General features: G+C 37.6%; 1 protein-coding gene across 3 annotated transcripts in view; it reads left to right on the top strand.

The window, feature by feature from the left end:
• The window catches only part of SLCO1C1 (solute carrier organic anion transporter family member 1C1), an 82,089-nt gene that overhangs the window by 5,154 nt on the left and 50,810 nt on the right, over window positions 1-26,125 (top strand). For 2 of the 3 annotated variants that reach the window (XM_086404058.1, XM_086404056.1), the window contains exons 2-4: window positions 5,942-6,095; window positions 7,493-7,634; window positions 23,446-23,578. In XM_086404058.1, the coding sequence (XP_086260184.1) occupies window positions 5,967-6,095; window positions 7,493-7,634; window positions 23,446-23,578 (404 nt within the window). In that variant the 5' untranslated portion in view covers window positions 5,942-5,966. Of the gene's footprint in view, window positions 1-5,941; window positions 6,096-7,492; window positions 7,635-9,251; window positions 9,585-23,445; window positions 23,579-26,125 lie in introns of those variants that run through there. The other variant, XM_086404057.1, reaches the window with a different exon arrangement.

Below are 26,125 nucleotides of genomic sequence, written 5' to 3'. Positions count from 1 at the left end.
TTTGCTTTGTCTGTTGTAATCTCTCCCTTTTACATCTGTATTTGCCTTATATAATAAGCTGCTCCTATGTTTTGTGCATAAACATTTACATTTGTTACATTCTTTGATTGACCTCTTGATCTTTATATAGTGTCCTTTCCTTATCTCTTATATCATGCTTTATTTTAAGGTCTATTTTGCCTGATACAAGAATTACTACTCCAGCTTTCTTTTGATTTCCACTTGTGTAGACTGTTCTTTTCCACCCTCTTACTTTCAGTCTGTATGTGTCTCTATGTCTGAAAAGTCTTTTGTAGATAGTATAGGTCTTGTTTTTTTATCCATTCAGCCAGTCCGTGCTTTTGGCTTTCTACTTTAATCTATTTACATTTAAAGTAGTTATTGATACATATGTTTCTATTGACATTTTATTAATTTCTTTTAGTTTGTTTCTATAGAACTTTTCCTTCTTTTGTGTATCCTTCCTATAGAAGTCCCTTTAGCATTTGTTGTAAAGCTAGTTTGATGATACTAAATTCTCTTAGCTTTTGTTTGTTTGTAAAGATTTTGATTTCTCCATCAATTTTTCATGAAATCCTTGCTGGGAAGAGTGATCTTGGTTATAGATTTTTCCCTTTCATTACTTTAAATATATCCTGCCATTCCCTTCTGGCCTGCAGAGTTTCTGTTGAAAGATCAGCTGTTGACTGTATGGGGGTTCCCTTTTATATTACTTTTTGCTTTTCCCTTGCTGCTTTTAATATTTTTCCTTGGATTTAATTTTTGTTAGTTTGATTAATATGTGTCTCAGCATGTTTCTCCTTGGGTTTATCCTGTATGGGACTCACTGTGCTTCTTGGACTTCATTTTTGACTATAATCTTTTCACAAGTTTTCTCAGACCCTTTCATTTTCTCTTCTGCTGCTGCTGCTGCTGCTGCTAATTCGCTTCAGTCGTGTCCGATTCTGTGCGACCCCATAGATGGCATCCCACCAGGCTCCTCTGTCCCTGGAATTCTCCAGGCAAGAATACTGGAGTGGGTTGCCATTTTCTTTTCTATCTCTTCTTCTGGGACCCTATAATTCAAATGTTGGTCTGTTTAATATTGCTCCAGAGACTCTTGAGACTATCCTCAATTCTTTTCATTCTTTTTTTTCCTATATTCTGCTCTTCAGCAGTTATCTCCAATATTCTATCTTCCAGCTCCAATACTTTGAATACTCCAGCTCCAATACTTTGAATACTCCAGCTCCAATACTTTGAAGCTTCAATATTTTGCCTACTTGTAGCAAAGACCTGACTCATTGGAAAAGACCCTGATGCAGGGAAAAATTGAGGGCAAGAGAAGAAGTAGGTGACAGAGGATGAGATGGTTGGATGACATGACTGACTCAATGGACATGAGTTTGAGCATACTCAGGGAGACAGTGAAGGACAGGGATGCATGGCATTCTGTAGTTCATGGGGTTGTAAAAAGTCAGATATGACTTAGCAATTGAACAACAGCAACTTTTCCAGCTCACTTATCCATTCTTCTGCCTTAATTATTCTGCTATTGATTCCTTTTAGAGTATTTTTAATTTCAGTAATTGGGTTGTTTGTCACTGTCCACTCTTTTATTTCTTCTAAGTCCTTGTCAAATATGTTAAATAATTTTCTCCATTCTACTTTTGAGAGTTTGCATCATCTTTATTGTCATTACTCTGAATTCTTTCTCAGGTAGTTTGCCTCTTTCCCTTCATTTATTTGGTTTTGTGGGCTTTTACCTTGTTCCTTCATTTGCGCAGTGTTTCTTTTTCATTTTATCTATCTTACTCTTTTTTAGGTCTCCTTTCCCTAAGCTATAGGGTCTTAGTTCCTCTTGGTTTTTGTCTCTGCCCTCAGTGGGTGAGGCTGTTCTAATGGCTTGAGTAGGCTTCATTTTGGGCTTCGTGGACACTTGTGCCTGTGTTCTGGTGGAAGAGGGTTTTCTTTCCCTCTGATGGGCAGCACTATGTGAGGTGGTGTGTTTTGGGGTGTCTGTGGGAAGCCTATCTGCTGACAATCGGATTTATGTTCTTGTCTTCCTTGTTTGGGTGAGGCATCCTACATGGAGTGCTGCCAGGTCTTGGATACAGGTGGAGGTCTTCGAGAGAGTTCTCACTAATTAATACTCCCTGGGGTCAGGAATTCTCTGTCAGTGCAGTGTTCCAGACTCAGTGTTCCCATGCCACAGGCTCAGGCCTCATCTCTGGTCAGGAAACCAACCAGAGGCTACAGTGATGGCTCCACCCCTGCGTGTGACTCAGCAGTAGCACCCTGCACCCATTGGCTGCCCCACTTTCCTCCGAAGGTATTCCCTGCCACTATCTCCCTCCCATTCCCTCGGGCCATCTCCCCACAGTCAACAGCAGTCCTCACCCTGGGATTGCTCTCCAGTCCCTGTGCTCCAGCGCCCGACTGCTGCATGTTCCAGTGGACTTGCATACGTGACCAGGGTATGTAGGCCTGCAGCACAGATCATCTATGTGACTCTCACTCCATTCAGACCGTCACAGATCAGCTCCTCTACTCTCCAACAGCCTTCCCCTTGGTTCCAATCTATTGCCTCAAAGTGGTGGTCTTGCCCTTGTTTTCAGCTCCCCCACACCCTGGGTGCAGGTCCAGTTCGCTCACTCTTCTCTTCTTTTCCCCTTCCTTCCTGCATATTACTGAGATTTGTGTGGATCTATATATTCCTTTCTGGTGGTCAGGGACTCCTGCCTGTTCTCAGCTGGTGCTGTGCAAGATCTGCATCTGAAGGTGTATTCCTGATGCATTAATGAAAAGAGGTGTACTGTTGTCTACCTACTCCTCTGTCATCTTTTCTTTCCCTAATCTGTTCTCTATAAACTTTCTGTAGCTTTGTTTCTATGTATACACACCAGTGGATGTATGTGTTTCTATTATAAAGTAGTGTTTTATACATATATATATTGTTTTTAAACACTGTATTTTTAAAATCAACTCTGTAATAAAAATAGTTTTATATTTCTATATTCACTTCTTTACACTAATTTCTAATGATTTCAAAGATTTCCTATGTGAGTACACCGTAATTTGTGGACATTTAGGTAATCTTTTAAAAGTAATATGTCTCTACAGGGGTTTAATTAAAGGTATTTTTGTAGTAAAGATACCTATTTAACTCAATGCTTCACAAATGTTCTTTCACTGTTCTGGCAAAATGTCATTCTGAAAAGCTAGTTTTAATGATTAAGTGGTTATAAGAAGCTGGCTGGGTCATCCCAGTGCACCAGCCCCAAGCATCCTGTATCCTGCATCGAACCTGGACTGGCAATACGTTTCATATATGATATTATACATGTTTCAACCAATACAATATTGTAAAGTAATTAGCCTCCAATTAAAATAAAAAATTTTATATTAAAAAAATAAAAAGGACTATTTGACAAAAAAAAAAAAAAAAAGAAGAAGCTGGCTGTTGGTATCAAACAGTAAAAAAGAATATCTATGTATTCAATTTCTTAAAAATTTTAAAATCATGAATGCCTATTGAACTTTATATCACCTGATATGCTGCATCTTCTGAAGCATATTATTATTATTTTTTATTTTGAATTTTTCAGCTTTATTGAAATATGATTGACAATAAAGACTGTATATATGTAAGGTATACAATGTGATGTCTTGATATATTATACATGTAACCTTTAAAATTTTTAATATGATGATATAGGTGAAAAGTTCCTAATATTAATCAATTGTTATATATTTTAATGTTAATTATAGAATTTTAATTAATTGTATTTTCTAGTATTTTATTTAGGGTTTTGGCATCTCGAAGTTGGTTCTTTTCATTTTTGGTGCTATCTTAATGAGATTTTGTTATCAAGATGATTCTGGCTTGGTCAAATGAATAGAGACTATTAGCATCTGTTTCCATTATCTACTATTTTTCCTTAAAGGATATTCCTTGATAAAGCACCCCTGTTACATCATCTAATCTTACTTTTTTTATTTAGGGGCTAGGTTTAGAGTATTTTTGTTACTGTCTTCCTTAGCTGTGTTTTTCTCCTGGTTTGTATCAATATAGCGACTTATATTTGCTAGAAATTTATCCATTTTGGAAAGACCTTAAAGTTATTTCTATATAATTTCCATAATTTTTATTTTGTATTCTCCTAAACATCTGTGTTTAGATCTTACAAATATTGTGTTCTTGTGTCTTTGTCTTTTGCTCTTGTTTAGAATTCTCTGCTCTTTGTTTATTTTTTGGCTTTAAAATTTTTTGTTTTCCTCACTTTCCTTTATCCATTTTTAAAAAGTTAAATTTATGCATGTTTATGAAATTGAATAATCTAAAAGTATAATAGCAAGTTTAAAACAAAAACAAGTCCTTGACCTACCCTTCTCAACCCATTTCTCATTCCCTGGAGAAAACCCATCCACTTTTAAATCTTTTAGGTCTTTCTTCTGTTATTTAACTCCATATCTCAAAATACAATCTGTTCACTGCTATTTCTTGATTTTTCAATTTAAGATACTATCTAGGAAATCAAACTATGAAAGATGATATTGAGTATCATAGAACAAGCATTACATAAAGTCAAGGTAATATACACATGCATGTGGGTGATCAGTAGCTCGATTGTGTCCCCACGGACTGTAGTGTGCCATGGACCATAGCCCACCTGGCTCAGAGACGCCATGGACTGTAGCCCATCAGGCTTCTTTGTCCATGGGATTCTCCATGGAGTATTCTTTGTACTCTTCTCCATGGACAAGAATACTAGAGTGGGTTGCCATGCGTTCTTCCAGGAGCTCTTCCCAAGCCAGGGATTGAACCCGCATCTCCTACACTGGCAGGCAGATTCTTTACCACTAAGTCAGCTGGAGATACTATCTATGAATTCAAACTATGAAAGATGAGATTGGATAGACATAGAACAATCATTACATAAAGGCAAAGTAATACACATATAAAATCATTTTAAATTTCTACCACAGAATGTTAAGTTTTATCCCTAATGTCATTCTTTTAATGTGATGAGAATATAGAAAATCTATATTTATGTATAAATACATCATCAAATAAACATTAGGGTGATCCAGAAGTTATTTTATTTCTAAATCCCTTCACTAAGATCACTTTAGCAGGCAGGCAGTGAGCTATATGGAATCCTAAAGAAGTGGGGGCATAGGATATGTAAATAGTGATGAGAATCAAAAAAAAAAGTTTAGAGTATATGAACCTGTGAAAAATTTGGTAAGGACAAAGGAGGGTGGGAAATTAGACTCAGGAAAGGAGGTATCTTTCTTACTTAAAAGCACACCAAAGACTACTTGGGCCTGAATGAAAACTAAGCCTGAGGCATAAATCATGCAGCTTCCCTATTTGTCAAACTACAATGTTACACAGAGTGGTCCCCTTCTCCCCCCACCCATGTTTTAAGACTTCCTTTGGATGCTACAGCCTTACAGGAGTCACAGTGTATTGTAGGCATCTACCAGGGGCATCAGTCTTTTCTACTCATTCCACAAAGATAATAGATTTAAAGGTTTTAAAGACTTAATTCCAATGAATCAATATTCAAATGGCTGAATTCCTCTTCCTCACTTCCTGCTTGCCTCTAGTTTTAGTTGGCAAGACCACAAAGTTAGCAAAATTCTCCCTCTTTATTTATTCCAAAGGCAACATTTAAATTTATTCTTTGCTATAATGAGGCTTACTGGAGGGATTGAGAAAGAATGCTGGCTACAGACTCCCAATAGCAGGATTACTTAATCAGTTATCCTGGTCGATTTTAATTGAAAAACTTTGCCAACTTACTGTGGTAAAATAAGGGAGCTTCACATAGTGTTATGTCTACAGAATTGTGATCTACTGTGAAATAAAATCATTGTTTCACAAACTGCATGGAAATTAAAACTGGATGTGTACTAATTTTTTTTTTTTTACTTTAAAAATCAACTTTGACAGATCAGAATAAAGGAACTTTTTCAAAATGGACACTTCATCCAAAGAAAATATCCGGTTATTCAGCAAAAATTCCATGCAACCTGTTGGGAGGCTTTCTTTTAAAACAGAATATCCCTCCCCAGAGGAGAAACAACCTGGCTGTGGTCAACTAAAGGTAACAAGCAATTAAGTGATTAACAACCCTAAGTGGTTAACTGAAGAGTGTCAGAGAATTTGATAGAGTCATGCTCTTGGCTCCTGATCCTGATATTTTCTACACATTGTAACTACAAGTGAGAAATTTTTTCCATTTTAAAAAATAATCTTAACTCATGGTTGCCAGGGGGAAGGATGGCGGGAGGGATAGTCAGGGAGTTTGAAATGAACATGTACGCATTGCTATACTTAAAATGGATAATCAACAAGGACCTACTCTATAGCACATGGAATTCTGCTCAATGTTATATGGCAGCCTGGTTGGGAAGGAAGTTTGGGAGAGAATACATACATGGCCGAGTCCCTTTGCTCTCTACCTGAAACTATCACAAACATTGTTAATCAGCTATACCCCTGTACAAAATACAAAGTTTAAAATGAAAAATAAAAAGTGATCTTAGATGACATTTATGAAAATCACATTTTGCCAGACAGCAAAAGCAATCTTTGCTTGACCATGCAGGTTAAATTTCTAATTACTTTTCTGGCTTACTTGAATGTCCCTCCTAAACAGAAAGAAGAGAGGTAAAAGAAACTATTATTTATTAAATATCTACCAATGATCAGTTACTATGCTATGCACAGTTGCAACATTTAATCTACAAAACATCCATTTTATTCCTGTTCTATAAACAAAAATTTTGACTTTCCTACTCACATGGTAAGGGACAGAATTCCCTTTTAAATGGAACTCAATGTGTCTCCAAGTTCCTGTACCTTCTTCACATCAAACATATTCAATGCTTTTTCCATATAATCTACCTATGGATACTCCATCACAGACCCAGGAAAAACAAAACACACAAGCCAGATATCAAACAAATATTTTGTTCATTGAATAAGAATCTGAGTGTTGATTTAACTTTAATACAAACTTAATCACTAGGAATAGTAGTTCTACTTCTCAGTCTATTGTGTTCCTGCTGGAACATGTACCATCCTTGTGAAATACAGTCATGAGTAATAGACTTGTGATAACATGTTAAGTGTCTAGTTTATGGTTTTTATTTTCTTACCTTTCAATGGCTCCTTCCTCCTTCTGCTTCCCCAAGCAATGGATTTTCTTTTCAAAGCCAAGACACCTTTAAATATCCTTTGGGGAGGGGAGGTGAAAGGGAAAAAAGAAATTCGATATACATTATAAATGAAAATCTATTACTTCTAAGAAAATTTGAATTTTTAGAACTTCACCTGAGCTTGAGGTGGGAAGAAGACTGTTACTGTGCTTGAATGAAATCGTCGATGGTAACAAGCTTGTTCCATGGTTCTTGGTTTGTGTTTGTCTCTTTGTTTATCAAATTTCCAGTTTTAGGTCAGGCTGGATTTAGACTAAGTGTGACCTGTCATATTTTCCAGGTGTTCTTGGGTGCCCTGTCTTTCGTATACTTTGCCAAAGCACTGGCAGAAGGCTATCTGAAGAGCACCATCACTCAGATAGAGAGAAGGTTTGATATCCCTTCTTCACTGGTGGGCATTATTGATGGTAGTTTTGAAATTGGTATGTATTACAGATACCTGACTTTACTTTTAAGTACAAAGTTTCTAGGCATGACTGAAGGACATCCTCACTGCACATTGTTATCTGCTGTATGTGTAAAATCAGACTTTATGTGTAAGATCTTATTTGGACATAATTTGCCACGGCCTTGGGCTACAATGTGTACATATGTGCTCAGCCATGTCCGACTCTTTTGTGACTCCAGAGACTGTAGCCCACCAGGCTCCTCTGTCCACTGAATTTCCCAGGCAAGAATACTAGAGTGGGTTGCTATTTCATTCCTCAGGGAATCTTCCCGATCCAGGGATCGAACCCAGGTCTGTTGCATTGCAGGTGGATTCTTTACCACAGAGCCACCTGGGAAGCCCTGTGCTACCAGGCAATTTGTTCTCTCCAAGTAAACAATTAACGTCCTGTCCCAGATTTTCTCTATCATATGACTCACACACGTTTTCAATCAGAGTGAGATTTTTTCAAGGAGAGAGGGTGAAATGCTGCTGGTATTTTGAGTTAGAAGTATATAGGAAACATCTTTACAAAAGTTATATTCTGGAAGCCCTGTGATTCAAAATTTGGAAGAATTCAAAGGAGGTCTTTGAATTATTACAATAAAATTTTTACAATAAAAATGTGTTGTGATAATTTAAGAAAAAGCTAAGCCATAAAAGGAGTGTTTCTGCCCAGTGGCCTAGAAACAAGATAAAGGAATTCTATTAATAACAACACTAGAGCAAAGCAGGAACCAAAAATTCTACTCTCTGGGGTCTTTGGTTAGCCACCAACTCTATACTTCCTCTTAGGACTTGAAAAGACCAAGAGATTTTAGTCACTGTTTTGGAAGTATTTTAAAGAGTGTAATCCCACTTACTCTTCTTCCTAAACTGATAAACTAAGAGTCTTTGATCTTTGGTTGAAATAAACAAATTAGTAGCCTCTGTGGTCCTTACTGCCTATTGAAATTCAAGTAACGTGCTATAATAATGGCTCCAGGTTCGGCTTCACTTGAACCTTTAGAAGAGTGAAGAAATATTTTTCAACTCTTCAACAATTACTTTTTTCATTCTGTTGGGTCATAGGCTAGCAAGCCCTGTACTTGGCCTAGCTTTTTTTTTAAGATTTTTTTTTAATTGAAGAATAATTGCTTTACAGTCTTGTGTTGGTTTCTGCTATACATCAATGTGAACCAGCCACAGGTATATATACTTCCTCTCCCTCTTGAACCTCCCTCCCACCTCTCTCCCCATCTGACCCCTCTAAGTTGTTACAGAGTCCCGGTTTGAGTTCCCTGAGTCATAAAGCAAATTCCTATTGGCTATCTATTTTACATATGGTAATATATGTTTTCATGTTACTTTCTCCATACATCTCACCCTCTCCTTCCTCCCCCCACCCCACCACCCCCACCATATTCCTAAGTCTCTAACTGAAGACATAGAGCCTGGAGTCAGTGACAGAGACATCAATGGTTTAACTGAGAAGCCTTACCTGTCTGAAGCAATGCCCAGGAGCAACGCCCCACGTGTATGAAGAAGAGGGCAGGCAGGAAGACATGGTGGTAGTCTTTGCTCCAGGGGAGGAGCGGGGAGCTTACCATTCATAGGGGGAATTCATTTCAGGTTGGCTCATTTGTTTCCCAGGACCAGTAGGAGACACACCCCCTCATTGCCCCTTTGATAAGCTATTCTGTGGAGATGTTCTGATCTGAAGTTAGAATAATCAGTAGCTGGAGGGGCAAGTATATAGGAAGGTCAGTCATGTGAGTAGGGTGTAACTGAAGCATGCCATGGTTGGACAGGGGATGTGCAGAGAGCAAGAGAACAGTTGTCTTGGGTGACCTGATCATACAAGTTCGTACTATGTATTTCAGTTCTTACCCTAAATAACTTGAGAAGGAAATGGCCACCCACTCCAATGTTCTTGTCTGGAAAATCCCATGGACAGAGAAGACTGGTGAGTTACAGTCCCTGGGGTTGCAAAGAGCTGGACATGACTTAGTGACTGAGCATGCACCCTAAATAACACAGTAAGAATGAAGAGAGTATATAGGTAATCTTTTACCTTCAGATTTTTGCTTCCCAAATCCATCTTTCATCACCTTATCAGAAAAAAATGTCTTGGATCAGTGCTAGTCAAACATTAACATTCACACGAATGACTGGACAATTTTGTTAAAATGCATAGACTGATTCTGTAGGAAGGGAAGTAAGGTCCTGCATATCTAACAAGTTTCAATACAATGTTAATGCTATTCATCTGTGTAACAAGTTTATGAAACATCTGATTGTATCACTCCCTTGTGTAAACTCCTTAGGTCAGTGGTTCCCAACCTTTTTGGCAACAGGGACCAGTTTCATGGAAGACAATTTTTCCATGAATGGATGGGGTGGGGGGAATGGTTTTGAGATGATTACATTGCAATAAGTATATTACATTTATTGTTCACTTTATACCTATTATTATTATATTGTGATATATAATGAAATTACTGTATACCTCACCATAATGCAGAATCAGTGGGAGCCCTGAGCTTATTTTCCTGAGCTCAGGCAGTAATGTGAGCAATGGGGAGCTTCCTGTAAATATAGATGAAGCTTCACTCACTTGTCCAGTGCTCACCTCCTGCTATGTCCCCCGTTCCTAATAGGCCACAGACTAGTACTAGTCCATGGCCCTGGGGTTTATGGGACCCCTGCCTTAGATAGGTCTGGTTAGTAGATGTATTCTTTGATGCCTGCCCTACCTACAACCCCAAATAGAATGGAAAACCATGGATGAACTTCCCTGGTGATCCAGTGGTTAAGAATCTACCTCAAATGCAGGGGATGTGGTTTCAATCCTTGCTCAAGGAAGATTTCACATGCCTTGGGGCAACTGAGCCTGGGAGCCACAACTACTAAAGCTTGCATGCCCTAGAGTTCATGCCCCACAATAAGAGAAGCTACCACACAATGAGAAGCCTGTGCCCTACAACTAGAGACTAGCTCCTGCTTGCCGCAACTAGAGAAAGCCGGCACACAGTAATGAAGACCCAGCACAGCCAAAAATAACAAAAAAGGCCATGGAGAGTCAAGGTAAAGGTAACACTGCATCAAGAGAAGAAACAAGTACAAAGAGGAAACTGATGCAGATCAAAAGAATAAATTAGATTTACAGAAAGAAGAAGAAATACACAGATATAAAATTATACATGAAATATTTCTTTGATTATTGCTTACTCTAGGTTATAGTATAAAAACATTTTAGAGCTAAAGAAACTTAGAATCTGTTCCAAACTTACTCTTAGATTCCCAGACCCCAGTGCAAAACTTGAGAGGATGTATATTTAATAGAGGATACTAACGTTACATAGGAAGTGAAAAAGGACCTTGAGTCTAAATTCATATTAAACCTTCCAGAGCATTCGAAGGATAGAAATTGTTTACTGGATTAGATGCAATAAAAGTCCTCTTACTTCCATTGCAAAACTTTATCCCAAACATCAAGGGATTGCTCTAGTTAATTGCAAGCCCTAGTTTTCCAGAAAAGTGGGTTTCCTGACTATAATTTTAATTCATTCCTTTGTTTCTCTCCACATTCCTTCCTTCCAGTGTTCTGGACCCATTCCCACCCTCTGTCTCTAGCTTTAAATTATTCAATTACTTTTTAGAGAACAATTTCATTTATCTCTAATATCAATTGTCATTATCATCTAATATCCACATACTGGACATTCCGTTTCTTCCCAAGTATACTGGTTTTCCCCAAAGGACTCTTTCTCAAACAATGGCCAGGAAAGTAAAATTTTTTCTATATCAAGACCTACTAATATTTCTAGATATTAATTCTTTGTTACAAATATTTTCCCAGGTGTTTTCTTCTAAATATGTAAAAGCTTTTGCTTTTTAAGGCAGTTTTGGGTTCACAACAAGAGTGAGCAGATAGAGATTTCTCATATACCCTCTACCTGCACACATTCATAACCTCCCGCATTATCCACATCCCCCACCAGAGTGGGACATTCATTATAGTTGATGACATACAATGACACCTCATTATCACTCAGAGTCCAGAGTTTACATTAAGGTTCGCTGTTGGTGTTATGTAGTCTATGGGATTGAAAACATGTATAATGACATGTATCCACTATCATAGTATCATACAGACACTGTCAGTGCCCTAAAAATCCTCTGTGCTCCGCCTATCCATCCATCCTTACCCACCATCCCTTGGTAACTACTGACCTTTTAACTGTCTCCATAGTTTTGCCTATGTCAGAATGTTATATATTTGGAAGCACACAGTATGTAGCTTTTTCAGATTGGCTTTTTTCACATGGCAATAAGCATTTAAAGTTCTTACATGTCTTTTCATATTGGGTAAATAATTTTTTTAGCACTGAATAATAATGCATTTTCCAGATGGACTTTAGTCTATCTATTCATCTGCTAAAGGACTTCTTGATTGCTTCCAAGTTTTGGCAATTAGGAATAGAACTATTATAAACATGTGCAGATTTTTGTATGGACATAAGTTTTCAACTCTATGGGGGAAATACATTGGAGCATACTTGCTGGTCTTACGGGAAGAATATGTTTTGTTTTGTAAGACACTGCCAAATTATCTTCCAAAGTGGCTATACCATTTGGAATGAGAGCTCAACAACAAATGAGAGTTCTTGTTACTCCACACCCTCTGCACAATTTAATGTTCTAGATTTTGGCCATTCTAATAGATATGTAGTGGTGTTTCATTTTTTTTTTTTAATTTGTAGTTTTCTGATGACATGCAAACTTGAATATCTCTTTTCTGTGTTTATTTGCCATCGGTGTATCTTTGGGTATTTAGCCCACGTTTTAAACAAGTTGTTTGTGTTCTTATTGTTAGATTTTAAGCATTCTTCATGTATTTTGGATAACAGTCCTTTATCTGATATGGCTTTTTCAAATATTTTCTCTTGGTATGTGGCTTGTCTTTTAAGTTTCTCAACATTGTCTTTCATAGAGCAGAAAATTTTAATTTTAATAAAATCTAGCTTACAATTTTTTTCTTTCATGGATTGTGCTTTTGGTGTTATTTCTAAAAAGTCATCACCAAACCTAGGGTCTTCCCTGATGGCTCAGATGATAAAGAATCTGCCTACCAATGCAGGAGACCCAGATTCAATCCCTGGGTCAGGAACATCCCCTAGAGGAGGGAATGGCAACCCATTCCGATATTCTTGTATGGGAAATCCCATGGACACAGGAGCCTTATGAGTTACAGTCCATGGGGTCGCAAAGAGTGGGACACAACTGAGTGGCTAACAGTTACACCCAGGGTCATCTAGGTTTTCTACGTTATATTCTAGAAGTATTAGAGTTTTACATTTTACATTTAGATCTGCAATCCATTTTGAGTTTATTTTTGTGAAAACTAAAGTTTGTGTCTAGATTCAGGATTTTTTGTTGGTTTTTTTTGCATGTGGGTCAAGTTCTTCCAGAACCACTTATTGAGAAGACTATCTTTGCTTTATTGTGTTGCCTTTGCTCCCTTCTCAAAGACTAGTTAACTACAATTCATGTAGGTCTTTTCTGGACTGTCTATTATGTTCTATGTATCTGTTTGTCTTTTCTTTCACCAATGTCACACTGTCTTCATTACTATGGCTTTATAGCATGTCTTGAAATTGGGTGGTGTCTGTCCAACATTTTTTTCTCCAATATTTTGTTGACTGTTCTAGGTATTTTACTGCTGGCTGCCTAGGTATTTTACTTCTCCATGTAAACTTTAGAATCAGTTTGTCACTATCCACAAATAACTTGCTGTGGTTTTGATTGAGATTGCACTGAATACATAGATCAAATAGGAAAGAACTGATGTCTTGACAATACTGAGTCTTCCTATCTGTGGATGTGGGATATAATCTCTCTCCATGTATTGAGTTAGTTGATTTCTTTAGTCAGAGTTTTATAGTTCTTTTCATGTAGATCTTGTACATATTTTGTTAAATTTATACTTATTTTAGGAGGTGCTAATGTAAATGATATGTTTTTAAACTCCAGTTGTTCACTGCTGGCATACTAGAGAATAATTGACTTTTGTGTATTAACTTTGTATCCTACAACCCTTCTATAGTCACATATTAGTTACAGGAGTTCTTTTGTTAATTTTTTCAGACTTTCTACAGAGATGATCATGTCCTATGGGAAGAAAGACAGTTTTATTTCTTCCTTTCAAATCTGTATACCTTTACTTCCTTTTCTTGTTCTATTGCATTTAGTTGGACTCCCTGTACAATATTGAAAAGCAATTTAAGAGGACACATGCTTGCCTCGTGCCTGATCTTAGTGGAAAAACTTTGAATTTCTTACCATTAAATATGATATTAGCTATGCTTTTTGGTGGTTTTTTTAAAAAATCAACTTGAGGACATTCCTCTATCTTTCAAGTTCATGTAGGTTTTTTTTTTTTTTAATCATGATTGGTTGTAGAATTTTGCCAAATGTTTTTTCTGCACATATTGATATGAGCATGTGATTTTTCTTCTTTAACCTGTTGATGTGATGGATTACATTAATTGATTTTCTATTGCTGAAACAGCCCTGAATACCTGGGATAAGTCCTGCTTGGTCTTAATGTATAATTATTTCTATATATTGTTGGATTTGATTTGCTATTATGTTGTTGACGATTTTTGCTCCTATGTTCAGGAGACATTTTAGTTTTCTTTTCTTTTCTTGTAATGCCTTTTCTGGTGTTGGTATTAGGGCAGTGTTACCCTCAAAGAATTAGGAGGTATCGCCTCTCTATCTTCTGAAAGAGGTTGTATAGAATTAGTATAATTTCTTCATTAATTGTTTGGAAAAGTTCACAGTGAATCTATCTGGATATTGTACTTTCTGTATTGGTAGAATATTAACTATTGGTTCAGGTTTTTTAATAGATATAGGTGTATTCAGATTATCTGTTTCTTTCTATGTGAGTTTTGGTAGATTATATCTTTCGATTTGAATTCTTCCTTCTCATCCTTTGTATCACTGTAATTAATCATTTTATTTCAGTTATATATAAGAAAACATGCATACATAAGAATACATCACTGAAAACATTTTGATATTATTTTGAACTGTTATCTGCTAGACTTATTGCAAATAAGAAAAATAAAAGTTTTAAATTTATCTGCACTTATCTCTTTTTCTCTTTAGTTACTAAGTCATGTCTGACTCTTGCAACCCCATGGACTGTAGCCTGCCAGGCTCCTCTGTCCATGGGATTCACCAGGCAAGAATACTGGAGTGGGTTGCCATTTTCTTCTCCAGGGGGTCTTCCTGACCCAGGAATCAAACCCAGGACCCCTGCATTGCAGGCAGATTCTTTACCAACTGAGCTAAGAGGGAAGCTCATCTTTACTTAAGTCTTCTCTGAAGCTCATCCTTTCTTTATCTGAGATCTGAGTTTCTGAACTTTATTATTCTTTTTTCTCTAAAGAACTTCTTTTAACATTTCATTCAAGGCAGGTCTACTAGAACCATTTCCTCAATATTTGTGTGATATAGTATTTTCTCTTTGCTTCTGAAGGATAACTGCAGGGTACAGAACTTTAGGTTGGTGGATTTTTTTCTCTCAACACTTTGAAATTCTTTCTATACTCCTTTCCTATTTGCATGGTTTTGGAGGAGAAGTAAGATATAATTATTTTCCTCCCCTATAGGTAAGGTTGGCTTTTTCTAAGAAATTATGTCATATTTGATTTTCTATAGTTTGAAAATGACATATCTGGTTTATAGTTTTTGGCAATTATCCTGCTCATTGTTCTCATAGCTTTCTAGATCTGTGGTTTGGTGTCTGACATTAATTTGATAGAAATTCTTAGTTGTTATTTTTAAAAATATTTCTTCTATTCCTTTGTCTCTTTCTTCTCTTTCTAGAATTTCCATTACCTGTATGTTACATCTTCTATAGCTCCACATCCTTGGATATTCTGGAATTTTTTTTCAGTCTTTTGCCCTTCACTTTTCTGTTTTGGTGTTTTCTACTAAAATATCTTCAAGTCAGAGATTATTTCCTCAACTATCTCCAACAAGATAATCAAAGATATTCTTTACTTCCATTACTGTGTTTCTGTTCTCTAAAATTTTTGTTTATGGATCTTTCTCAGAATTTACATCTCTCTGATTTACATTGCCCATTTGTTCTTGCAAGCTGTTTACTTTTTCCATTAAAGATCTTGGCATCTTAATTATAGTTGTCTTACATTTCTAGTCTACCAACTCTGAAATCTCTGCCATGTCTGATTCTGATGCTCTCTCTGTCTCTTTCAAAAGTTTTTCTTTTTAATTTCAGTATGTCCTTTTTTTTTTCCTTCATAGCCAGAAAAGATGTACTGGATGAAAGGAACTGCTATAAATAGGCCTTTAGTAATGTGATGGTAATATGTGAGGGAGAGAAAGCATTCTATGGTCCTATGGGTCTTAGGCTCTTAGTGAGTCTGTGCCTCTGGACCGTGAACTTCAGGTGTGCTTTTCAGTCCCCCAACCCCTCATTGGTGGGACAGGATAGCTAGAATGGCTGGAGTTGGGTATCTCCCTTCGCCCAGGTCAGCTGGGCTCTGATAATGCCCCAGCAGGTTAGACTCTGGTTACTCAGATCAGATCAGATCAGATCAGTCCCTCAGTCATGTCCGACTCTTTGCGACCCCATGAATCACAGCAGGCCAGGCCTCCCTGTCCATCACCAACTCCCAGAGTTCACTCAGACTCACATCCATTGAGTCAGTGATGCCATCCAAACATCTCATCCTCTGTTGTCCCCTTCTCCTCCTGCCCCCAATCCCTCCCAGCATCAGAGTCTTTTCCAATGAGTCAACTCTTCGCATGAGGTGGCCAAAATACTGGAGTTTCAGCTTTAGCATCATTCCTTCCAAAGAAATCCCAGGGCTGATCTCCTTCAGAATGGACTGGTTGGATCTCCTTGCAGTCCAAGGGACTCTCAAGAGTCATCTCCAACACCACAGTTCAAAGGCATCAATTCTTCAGTGCTCAGCCTTCTTCACAGTCCAACTCTCACATCCATACATGACCACAGGAAAAACCATAGCCTTGACTAGACGGACCTTTGTTGGCAAAGTAATGTCTCTGCTTTTGAATATGCTATCTAGGTTGGTCATAACTTTCCTTCCAAGGAGTAAGCGCCTTTTAATTTCATGGCTGCAGTCACCATTTGTAGTGATTTTGGAGCCCAGAAAAATAAAGTCTGACACTGTTTCCACTGTTTCCCCATCTATTTCCCATGAAGTGGGGGGACCGGATGCCATGATCTTCGTTTTCTGAATATTGAGCTTTAAGCCAACTTTTTCACTCTCCACTTTCACTTTCATCAAGAGGCTTTTGAGTTCCTCTTCACTTTCTGCCATAAGGGTGGTGTCATCTGCATATCTGAGGTTATTCATATTTCTCCCAGCAATCTTGATTCCAGTTGGTGTTTCTTCCAGTCCAGCGTTTCTCATGATGTACTCTGCATATAAGTTAAATAAACAGGGTGACAATATACAGCCTTGACAAACTCCTTTTCCTATTTGGAACCAGTCTGTTGTTCCATGTCCAGTTTTAACTGTTGCTTCCTGAACTGCATACAAATTTCTCAAGAGGCAGATCAGGTGGTCTGGTATTCCCATCTCTTGAAGAATTTTCCACATTTTATTGTGATCCACACAGTCAAAGGCTTTGGCATAGTCAATAAAGCAGAAATAGATGTTTTTCTGGAACTCTCTTGCTTTTTTTATGATCCAGAGGATGTTGGCAATTTGATCTCTGGTTCCTCTGCCTTTTCTAAAACCAGCTTGAACATCTGGAAGTTCACGGTTCACATATTGCTGAAGCCTGGCTTGGAGAATTTTGAGCATTACTTTACTAGCGTGTGAGATGACTGCAATTGTGTAGTAGTTTGAGCATTCTTTGGCATTGCCTTTCTTTGGGATTGGAATGAAAACTGACCTTTTCCAGACCTGTGGCCACTGCTGAGTTTTCCAAATTTGCTGGCATATTGAGTGCAACACTTTCACAGCATCATCTTTCAGGATTTGGAATAGCTCAACTGGAATTCCATCACCTCCACTAGCTTTGTTCGTAGTGATGCTTTCTAAGGCCCACTTGACTTCACATTCCAGGGTGTCTGGCTCTAGATGAGTGATCACACCATCGTGATTATCTGGGTCATGAAGATCTTTTTTGTACAGTTCTTCTGTGTATTCTTGCCACCTCTTCTTAATATCTTCTGCTTCTGTTAGGTCCATACTATTTCTGTCCTTTATCGAGCTCATCTTTGCATGAAATGTTCCTTTGGTATCTCTGATTTTCTTGAAGAGATCCCTAGTCTTTCCCATTCTGTTGTTTTCCTCTATTTCTTTGCATTGATCGCTGAAGAAGGCTTTCTTATCTCTTCTTGCTATTCTTTGGAACTCTGCATTCAGATGTTTATATCTTTCCTTTTCTTCTTTGCTTTTCGCTTCTCTTCTTTTCACAGCTATTTGTAAGGCCTCCCCAGACAGCCATTTTGCTTTTTTGCATTTCTTTTCTATGGGAATGGTCTTGATCCCTGTCTCCTCTGGTTACTAGTTCCCTCTAAAAGCAGGCTTTCTTAAAAAATATAAATAAATAAACAGAGTGCCCTGGAATATTTCAAATGGTTCCCTTTTCCCTCCCCATGCTGGAAGCACAAAAAATTTATTATTTGATATCACTGTGAAACCTAATTGAGCTCTTGAAGTAAAGCTCACAAAAGTGTGGGGGCCCTTAATCACTGGATCCTTCTGGAATTTTCATCCCTCAGAATTGTCAATGCTGAGCCTCTAGTCAGGTAGAGTTCAGGTTTTTCTTACCATAGAACTTGTTCCCAGGGAGATTTATTGTTGTGGATTTCTTTTCCAGCTGGCCACAATTCTTTGCATTTGCCTGTTGGTCTCTCCAATTATGAGGGTAGCAGCTTACCCTATGATCCCACCTCTCTGACAGATCTAAGAAAATCTGTTGATTTTTCAGCTTTTTACTTAGTGTTAGGATGAAGAGGATTCTTCTAGTTTCTTATATGCTGGATCAAAGGAGGCATTCTTAAAATAGAATTTTAAAAAATTCCAAGCCAGGTAGCAACCTCTTTGTCCAGTCATCACTAATTCAATATATACTTATCCCAGGTATTTGAAATATACTCTTTATCACATAAAAACTTATATCTGTTGATCCCTAACTCTATACAAAACTGTCCTCTTGATTATAGTTTTATAACTAGCTCTGCAATTAGGTAGGAAAATTTCCAACTTTTCTATCAAAATTTTTTCTTGGTTGTACTCAGAATAGTATTCTGAAGTATCCCATTTTGGTTTGGTTGAAATCACATAGAATTTATATATCAAATCAGGTAACTGACATTTTATGTTAGTGAGTCTTTCATCCAAGAACATGGTATATAGCTCCACTTGGTTAAGTCTTTTTATAGCTTTCAATATTATATTTACAAACTATAAATATACTACTTATTTTCTGCTATATTTGTTCCTACATTTTTAAAATTTATGTTGCCCTTGTGAAAAGAATTTTTGTTACATTTCTTATTTAGTAATTCTTAGGGTACTGGAAGAGTATTAACGTCTAGTGTTATAAGTATACAGCAATCTTGTTGAATTTGTTAATTTTAATTGATTGTCTATAGATGCTGTAGAGGTTCCTGAACAATTGTATTGTCTAAAACAGAAGGTAATTTTATATCATTCTTTCCCATTATTAGATATATTATTTCTTGTCTTGTGTTATTGCACTGGCCTCAGTACTATGTTGAATAGAAGCAGTGACAATGGGCTTCCTTGTCTTACATCTTACCTTAATGAAAATACTTTTAAAATTTCACCATTAAACAATCTACGAGCTGTGCAGTTTTGATACACTTTAAAAACTAATTTGCCCAAATTTTTCTCATCACAAATGGTTAATTATATTAAGTGCTTTTATATGTCTGATCCCCTGGAATAGGAAATGGCAACCCACTCCAGTATTTTTGCCTGGAGAATCCCATGGATGCAGGAGCCTGGTGGGCTACAATTCAGGGGGTCACAAAGAGTTGGACATGACTGAAGTGACTGAGCACAATACAACCATGGAATTTTTCTCCTTCCATTATTTTATATACAGCTTTAATTAATAGATTTGTTTCTTATTTGGTGGTACCCTTCCACTCCTGGGCTTCCCTTGTGACTCAGATGGTAAAGCATCTGCCAGCAATGCAGGATACCTGGGTTAGATTCCTGGGTCTGGAAGATCCCCTGGAGAAGGAAATGGCAACCCACTCCAGTACTCTTGCCTAGAAAATTCCATAGATGGAGGAGCCTGGTAGGTGACAGTCCATGGGATCGCAAAGAGTCAGACACGACTGAGCAACTTCACTCACTTCCACTCCTTGAATAAACTGCATTTGGTCTCTTTCACTGTCTTCATCTAGTTTGAATTCAATTCAGTTCAGTTCAGTTGCTCAGTCATGTCCAACTCTTTGCAACCCCATGAATCGCAGTACACCAGGCCTCCCTGTCTATCACCAACTCCCGGAGTTCACTCAGACTCATGTCCATCGAGTCGGTGATGCCATCCAGCCATTTCATCCTCTGTCGTCCCCTTCTCCTCCTGCCCCCAATCCCTCCCAGCATCAGAGTCTTTTCCAGTGAGTCAACTCTTCGTATGAGGTGGCCAAAGTATTGGAGTTTCAGCTTTATCATCAGTCCTTCCAATGAACACCCAGGACTGATCTCCTTTAGGATGGACTGGTTGGACCTCCTTGCAGTGGGTCCCTCCTTGCAAGGTACTCTCAAGAGTCTTCTCCAACACAACAATTCAAAAGCATCAATTTTTCAGCGCTCAGTTTTCTTCACAGTCCAACTCTTACATACATACATGACCACTGGAAAAACCATAGCCTTGACTAGACAAACCTTTGTTGGCAAAGTAATGTCTCTGCTTTTGAATATGTTATCTAGGTTGGTCATAACTTTCCTTCCAATAATTTCATGGCTGCAATCACCATCTGCAGTGATTTTAGAACCCCCAAAAATAAAGTCTGACACTGTTTCCCCTGTTTCTCCATCTATTTCCCATGAAGTGATGGGACCAGATGCCATGATCTTAGTTTTCTGAATGTTGAGCTTTAAGCCAACTTTTTCACTCTCCTGTTTCACTTTCATCAAGAGACCCTTTAGTTCTTCTTCACGTTCTGCCATAAGGGTGGTGTCGTCTGCATATCTGAGGTTATTGATATTTCTCCCGGCAATCTTGATTCCAGCCTGTGCTTCCTCCAGCCCAGCGTTTCTCATGATGTACTCTGCATATAAGTTAAATAAGCAGGGTGACAATATACAGCCTTGACATACTCCTTTTCCTATTTGGAACCAGTCTGTTGTTCCATGTTCAGTTCTAACTGTTGCTTCCTAGTTTGGATTACAAGGTTGTATTAGTCTTACAGGCATGAGTTGGGTAGCTTTCTTTTCTATTATTTGAAGTACTGTGTTTGGGGAAAGAGAGGAAGAGAGAAAGCGGGAAAATCTAGCGCTCGAAAATTTGATAAAAACATATTTGTAAACCTCTCTGGACCTGTTGTTTTTTCAGAAGTCAGTAATGGTAGATATGAAAGAATTCTGATATCCAATTTGAGTTTTTAAAGATTATACATTACCATTTATTTTCTAAGTCTATCTTGTGAGAACTCAGAAAGGTTACTAAATAAAGGAAGCAAAACCTGCAGATATTACAGAAGTTCAAATGGTATTTTGTAGTGTCTGGGACACCCACTTATGTAACACAGAAACAGCCTGTAAACATGAGTCCTTTATTGTGACGTATTGGTGATATGGGAATTTGGGAAAGAGGTAATGGCAGTGATGGGGGGCAGATTACCTATAAACTAAAAGGTTTTGATTTAGTTTTGTTTATTTACTGTGACACATTAGCAAAATTACAGACATAATTATCTATATATATATATATTACAACATTTCTTCTACTGAATACTTAAATATTAAATAAGAGATTTCATACAGAATTAAGCTTTTTTTATATGAAACCTAGAAAGAGCTCAGTTCTTCCTGGTGAAGAAGCCTGAAGCCACTGTAGCCAGGAGCAAGCTACTTTTTTCACTATCATTATTATTCTCAAAACGATAAAAATTGCTGCTGTTTTTGCACTTAACTAAAGCTGGCAATGTGAATAGACAGTAGTAAATTAAATGATTGCTTACAGATGTGAGGAAACTCACTCATTCTGGAAAATTGAAAACATCGACAACTTCAAACCTAGGCCACCCAACAGACTCCACAATCAATTGCTAGAGAAATGCTAAGTTTTACTTTGTCTAGCACCACAATCTTAAAAAAATAAATACTCCAAATGTAAATAGCTAAAACATTAAAGTCCCTTGAAATCTAAGACCCTAAGCAATGTTTATCAAAGCATGTTCCAGGAATTATCCCCATCAACACATTTGAATGAATATTAAAAATGCAGATTTCTTGGCCTGCATCCCCTCCCCCTCCATGAAATCAGAAACTGTTGAGAGCAGCCAAGATTCTGCATTTTAATGTTTCTGTGAATATTTACCTTGCCACTCCTTTCCAGTAATTTTTGTACACAGCAAGGCATGAGAAAATCTTGCCTAAAGCATGTTTAATCAGTTAATCACCATCATCAACTACTTCACTGGAGATATTTTAGAAAGCCTTAAGTCCTACCTTCAAAAAACTTTATTCTTTATTTTTTAAAAGAGATGGTTATATCTTACAGAGACTATTTCATAAAATTTGTATTCTGAGCATACATTGAGATAATTATATAAATATAACTGATGTATTTATGAAGCTATGTGGAATAATTTTTTATTTCTATTTTGAACCTTTTATTTTTGTAAAAAGTATGTAAGCAAGAAGGCTTCCCAGGTTGTGTAGTGGTAAAGAATCTGTCTGCCAAAGTTGGAGATGCAAGAGGTGCCGGCTTAATCCCTGGGTCAGGAAGATCTCCTGGAATAGGAAATGGCAACCCACTTCAGGATTCTTGCCTGAAAAATTCGATAAACAGAGGGGCCTGGTGGGCTACAGTCCATGGAGTCTGAAAGAGTTGGACACAACTGAGCATTTCATAATTTTATTTCATTTAAAGTGAAATGATTGTGTTTATTTTTTCTTTGGGGAATATCAGCTAAAGCAAGACTATATGATGTATGTTTCAAGAGCAATGGGAAACCAAGAGAGGTTTTAATAGAAAATGTTAACAAATGAAGAAAGAGTCATAAAGTTTACTTCAAAATTACCAAGGAAAATTTAAGAGTGCAGCTATAGGAAGCCTTCTACAATTTGATTTAATGACAAAACATTTTAAAAGGACAAATAATTAAGGTGGATGAAAACAAGGTAGAATGGCTAGTTATTAAAGTATTCTATGGTTAGTTATTTGGAGAAGGCAATGGCAACCCACTCCAGTGTTCTTGCCTGGAGAATCCCAGGGATGGGGTAGCCTGGTGGGCCGCCGTCTATGGGGTTGCACAGAGTCAGACACGACTGAAGCGACTTAGCAGCAGCAGCGGCGGCATGGTTAGTTATTAAAGTATTCTTCAATCATGTCAAGTAATGAATCTCAGGATTGTTTCAACAGTCATCTCAGATTAAAGGAAAGACAGACAAATGATGGGGAAGATGGTGGGAGATGGTTTAGTCAAAACAAACATTGCCCAACTTGCCATAGACATTCATTCATTCAGTTATAGTCCTTTGGTTACGCTGATGACTTTCTAAGTTCTCTAATTTATGAACATTTTATTCTTTTCCCCAAAGGGAATCTCTTAGTTATAGCATTTGTTAGCTACTTTGGAGCCAAGCTTCACAGGCCAAAAATAATCGGAGCTGGGTGCCTGATCATGGGAGTTGGAACATTGCTCATTGCAATGCCTCAGTTCTTCATGGAGCAGTAAGTCTAATGCAAACATCTTTTTCTTGCGTTAACCAACAACTGTATTGTCTCTCTTTTAATGAATACAATTAATTATTTAAATCTGAGAAAATAATTCCTGGCCATTACAATAACCATGATAGTTTGTATATGATAACCATGATAATTTACATCTTATTTTATTACATGAACTTTGGGCAAAATTTCAAAATGCTTACAATTTTACTTATGATTTAATAAACTGTAAAAAAATGTCTTTCAATATACCACTGTGTATGGATGTCAACATTATTTAAGGGAAATTTTCACAAACATGCCTTCATTCAAATGATTTAATACAGCTGTGGAGGCAAAGTTCTAAGTAAAGAAAAAGTAATAAGCGTCAAATGAGTGTTGAATGGGTAATAAATGAATGCTACAGACAATATGCTGGATCATGGTAAAATTGACTGGTAGATCATTGACTGAGGGATACATTACCAACTGAAATAATTACTCAATATTCAAATATTATCTCACAGAACTTTCTCAACAGAAGTGGAGTGTTTGTATTCTGTAAACCTGAAGTGTCCTGTTGATACTTTTGTTAGTAATTTTATTAGTACTTGCATACAACTTTAGTAGTTCCAAAGATTTCATCATATCATTTCATCTTCATGACAACCCATGAAGCAGGAGAGCACAGTTTATCCGTTTTTTCTTAGTTTAAAGCTAAGGACCATACCTAGAAAGTCTGGTGACCTTCTCAAGTTTAGGTGTCTTGTAATTTACAGAACTGGATCCTTAAAACAGGCATTCTGATATCTTCTTCATACATATACATATTGCCTCTCTTCTCTGTGGTTGCCCATTGCCTAATGAGCCAAGAGACAAGCAAGAGGTTTTAAAGCAAGAGAATATTTTAGGAAATTATGTATCAGATAAATTTGTGATGACTGCCCACTCTAGACCACCATACCATGACATTTCAAAGCTGGAGAGATTTACAAATGATCTGTGTGTGTGCTAAGTTCCTTCAGCTGTGTCTGAATCTTTGTCACTCTACAGACTAGCTTTCCAGGGTCCTCTGCCCATGAGATTCTCTAGGCAAGAATACTGGAGTGGGTTGTCATGACCTCCTCCAGGAGATCTTCCTGATCCAGGGACTGAACCCTTGTGTCTCACATCTCCTGCCTTGGCAGGCAGGTTCTTTACCACTAGTGTCACCTGAGAACCCCACAAATGATCTGGTCCAAACTTTTTCTTGGATTCCCAGGTCACTTATATAAATGTAGTCTGATTTTGACATCTATATCCGATCTATAAAGACAGCTCACAGAATCCTTTGTGTAGAATCTTTCCTACCTATTTGGATGGTTTCTGTGATCCCTTTGTCTTTGCATGGCTTCAAGATTTATGCTTACTCTTTAGACACATATCTGACCTTCTTTCCCCAGGGCAGAAATGTCCTTAGGTCACTGAGATTCTACAAAGGTATTATATGCAGCCAGTAGGTAAGGAGGAGGCAAAGGAGAAGGCTGAGGAAATAGTCTGTAATCCCCCTAACCCCTGCTTGACCCATTTCTGTGTTATCTATTCTAGTTATTGAGCCTCCATACAGCAATTTGCTCAGAGGAGGGAAAAAAAAGAGTCCCACTAAAATATTAAAACATTTGAAAGCAGTTACAGAAACTAGACAAATCCTTGACCCTTGACCTAACTCATTCTGAAGGGCATCAGTAGCTCAGAAGAAATGTGACCTTGGGCATATTACCTAGCCTTCCTAGACCTCAGTTTATGCACCTTAAAATACATATTATAGGTAATAAAACAATAGTTAGCTTGTAATATTGTTGAAGATATTCAGTGAGATGACACAGGTAAAATGCTTACCAAGTTTCCTAACATAGCTAACAGCTGTGTCATTCTTGTTGTGTATTGTTATCAATCCTCCTTAGATAATTAAGCCACCTGGTTTTAACCAGAGATGGAAATGATTTATCTTAAAGGTGTTGCATTCAGATTAGGAATAGTGTCGCTTCAGTTCAGTTCAGTTCAGTCACTCAGTTGTGTCCAGCTCTTTGCGACCCCATGAAACGCAGCACGCCAGGCCTCCCTGTCCATCACCAACTCCAGGAGTCTACCCAAACCCATGTCCATTGTGTCGGTGATGCCATCCAACCATCTCATCCTCTGTTGTACCCTTCTCCTCTTGCCCTCAATCTTTCCCAGCATCAGGGTCTTTTCAAATGAGTCAGCTCTTCACATCAAGTGGCCAAAGTATTGAAGTTTCAGCTTCAACATCAGTCCCTCCAATGAACACCCAGGACTGATCTCCTTTAAGATGAACTGGTTGGATCTCCTTGCTGTCCAAGGGACTCTCAAGAGTCTTCTCCAACACCACAGTTCAAGCATCAATTCTTCGGCACTCAGCTTTCTTTATGGTCCAACTCTCACATCCATACATGACTACTGGAAAAACCATAGCCTTGACTAGACGGACCTTTGTTGACAAAGTAATGTCTCTGCTTTTTAATATGCTGTCTAGTTTGGTCATAACTTCCCTTCCAAGGAGTAAGAGTCTTT

The sequence above is a fragment of the Bos grunniens genome, chromosome 5 (genome assembly GCF_055505025.1).
Source record: "Bos grunniens cultivar Pamir isolate PY7600 chromosome 5, Bosgru_T2T1.0, whole genome shotgun sequence".
Classification (NCBI taxonomy): Eukaryota; Metazoa; Chordata; class Mammalia; order Artiodactyla; family Bovidae; genus Bos; species Bos grunniens.
The sequence above is the reverse complement of the archived record's forward strand: the minus strand, read 5'-3'. Positions and strand labels throughout refer to the sequence as shown.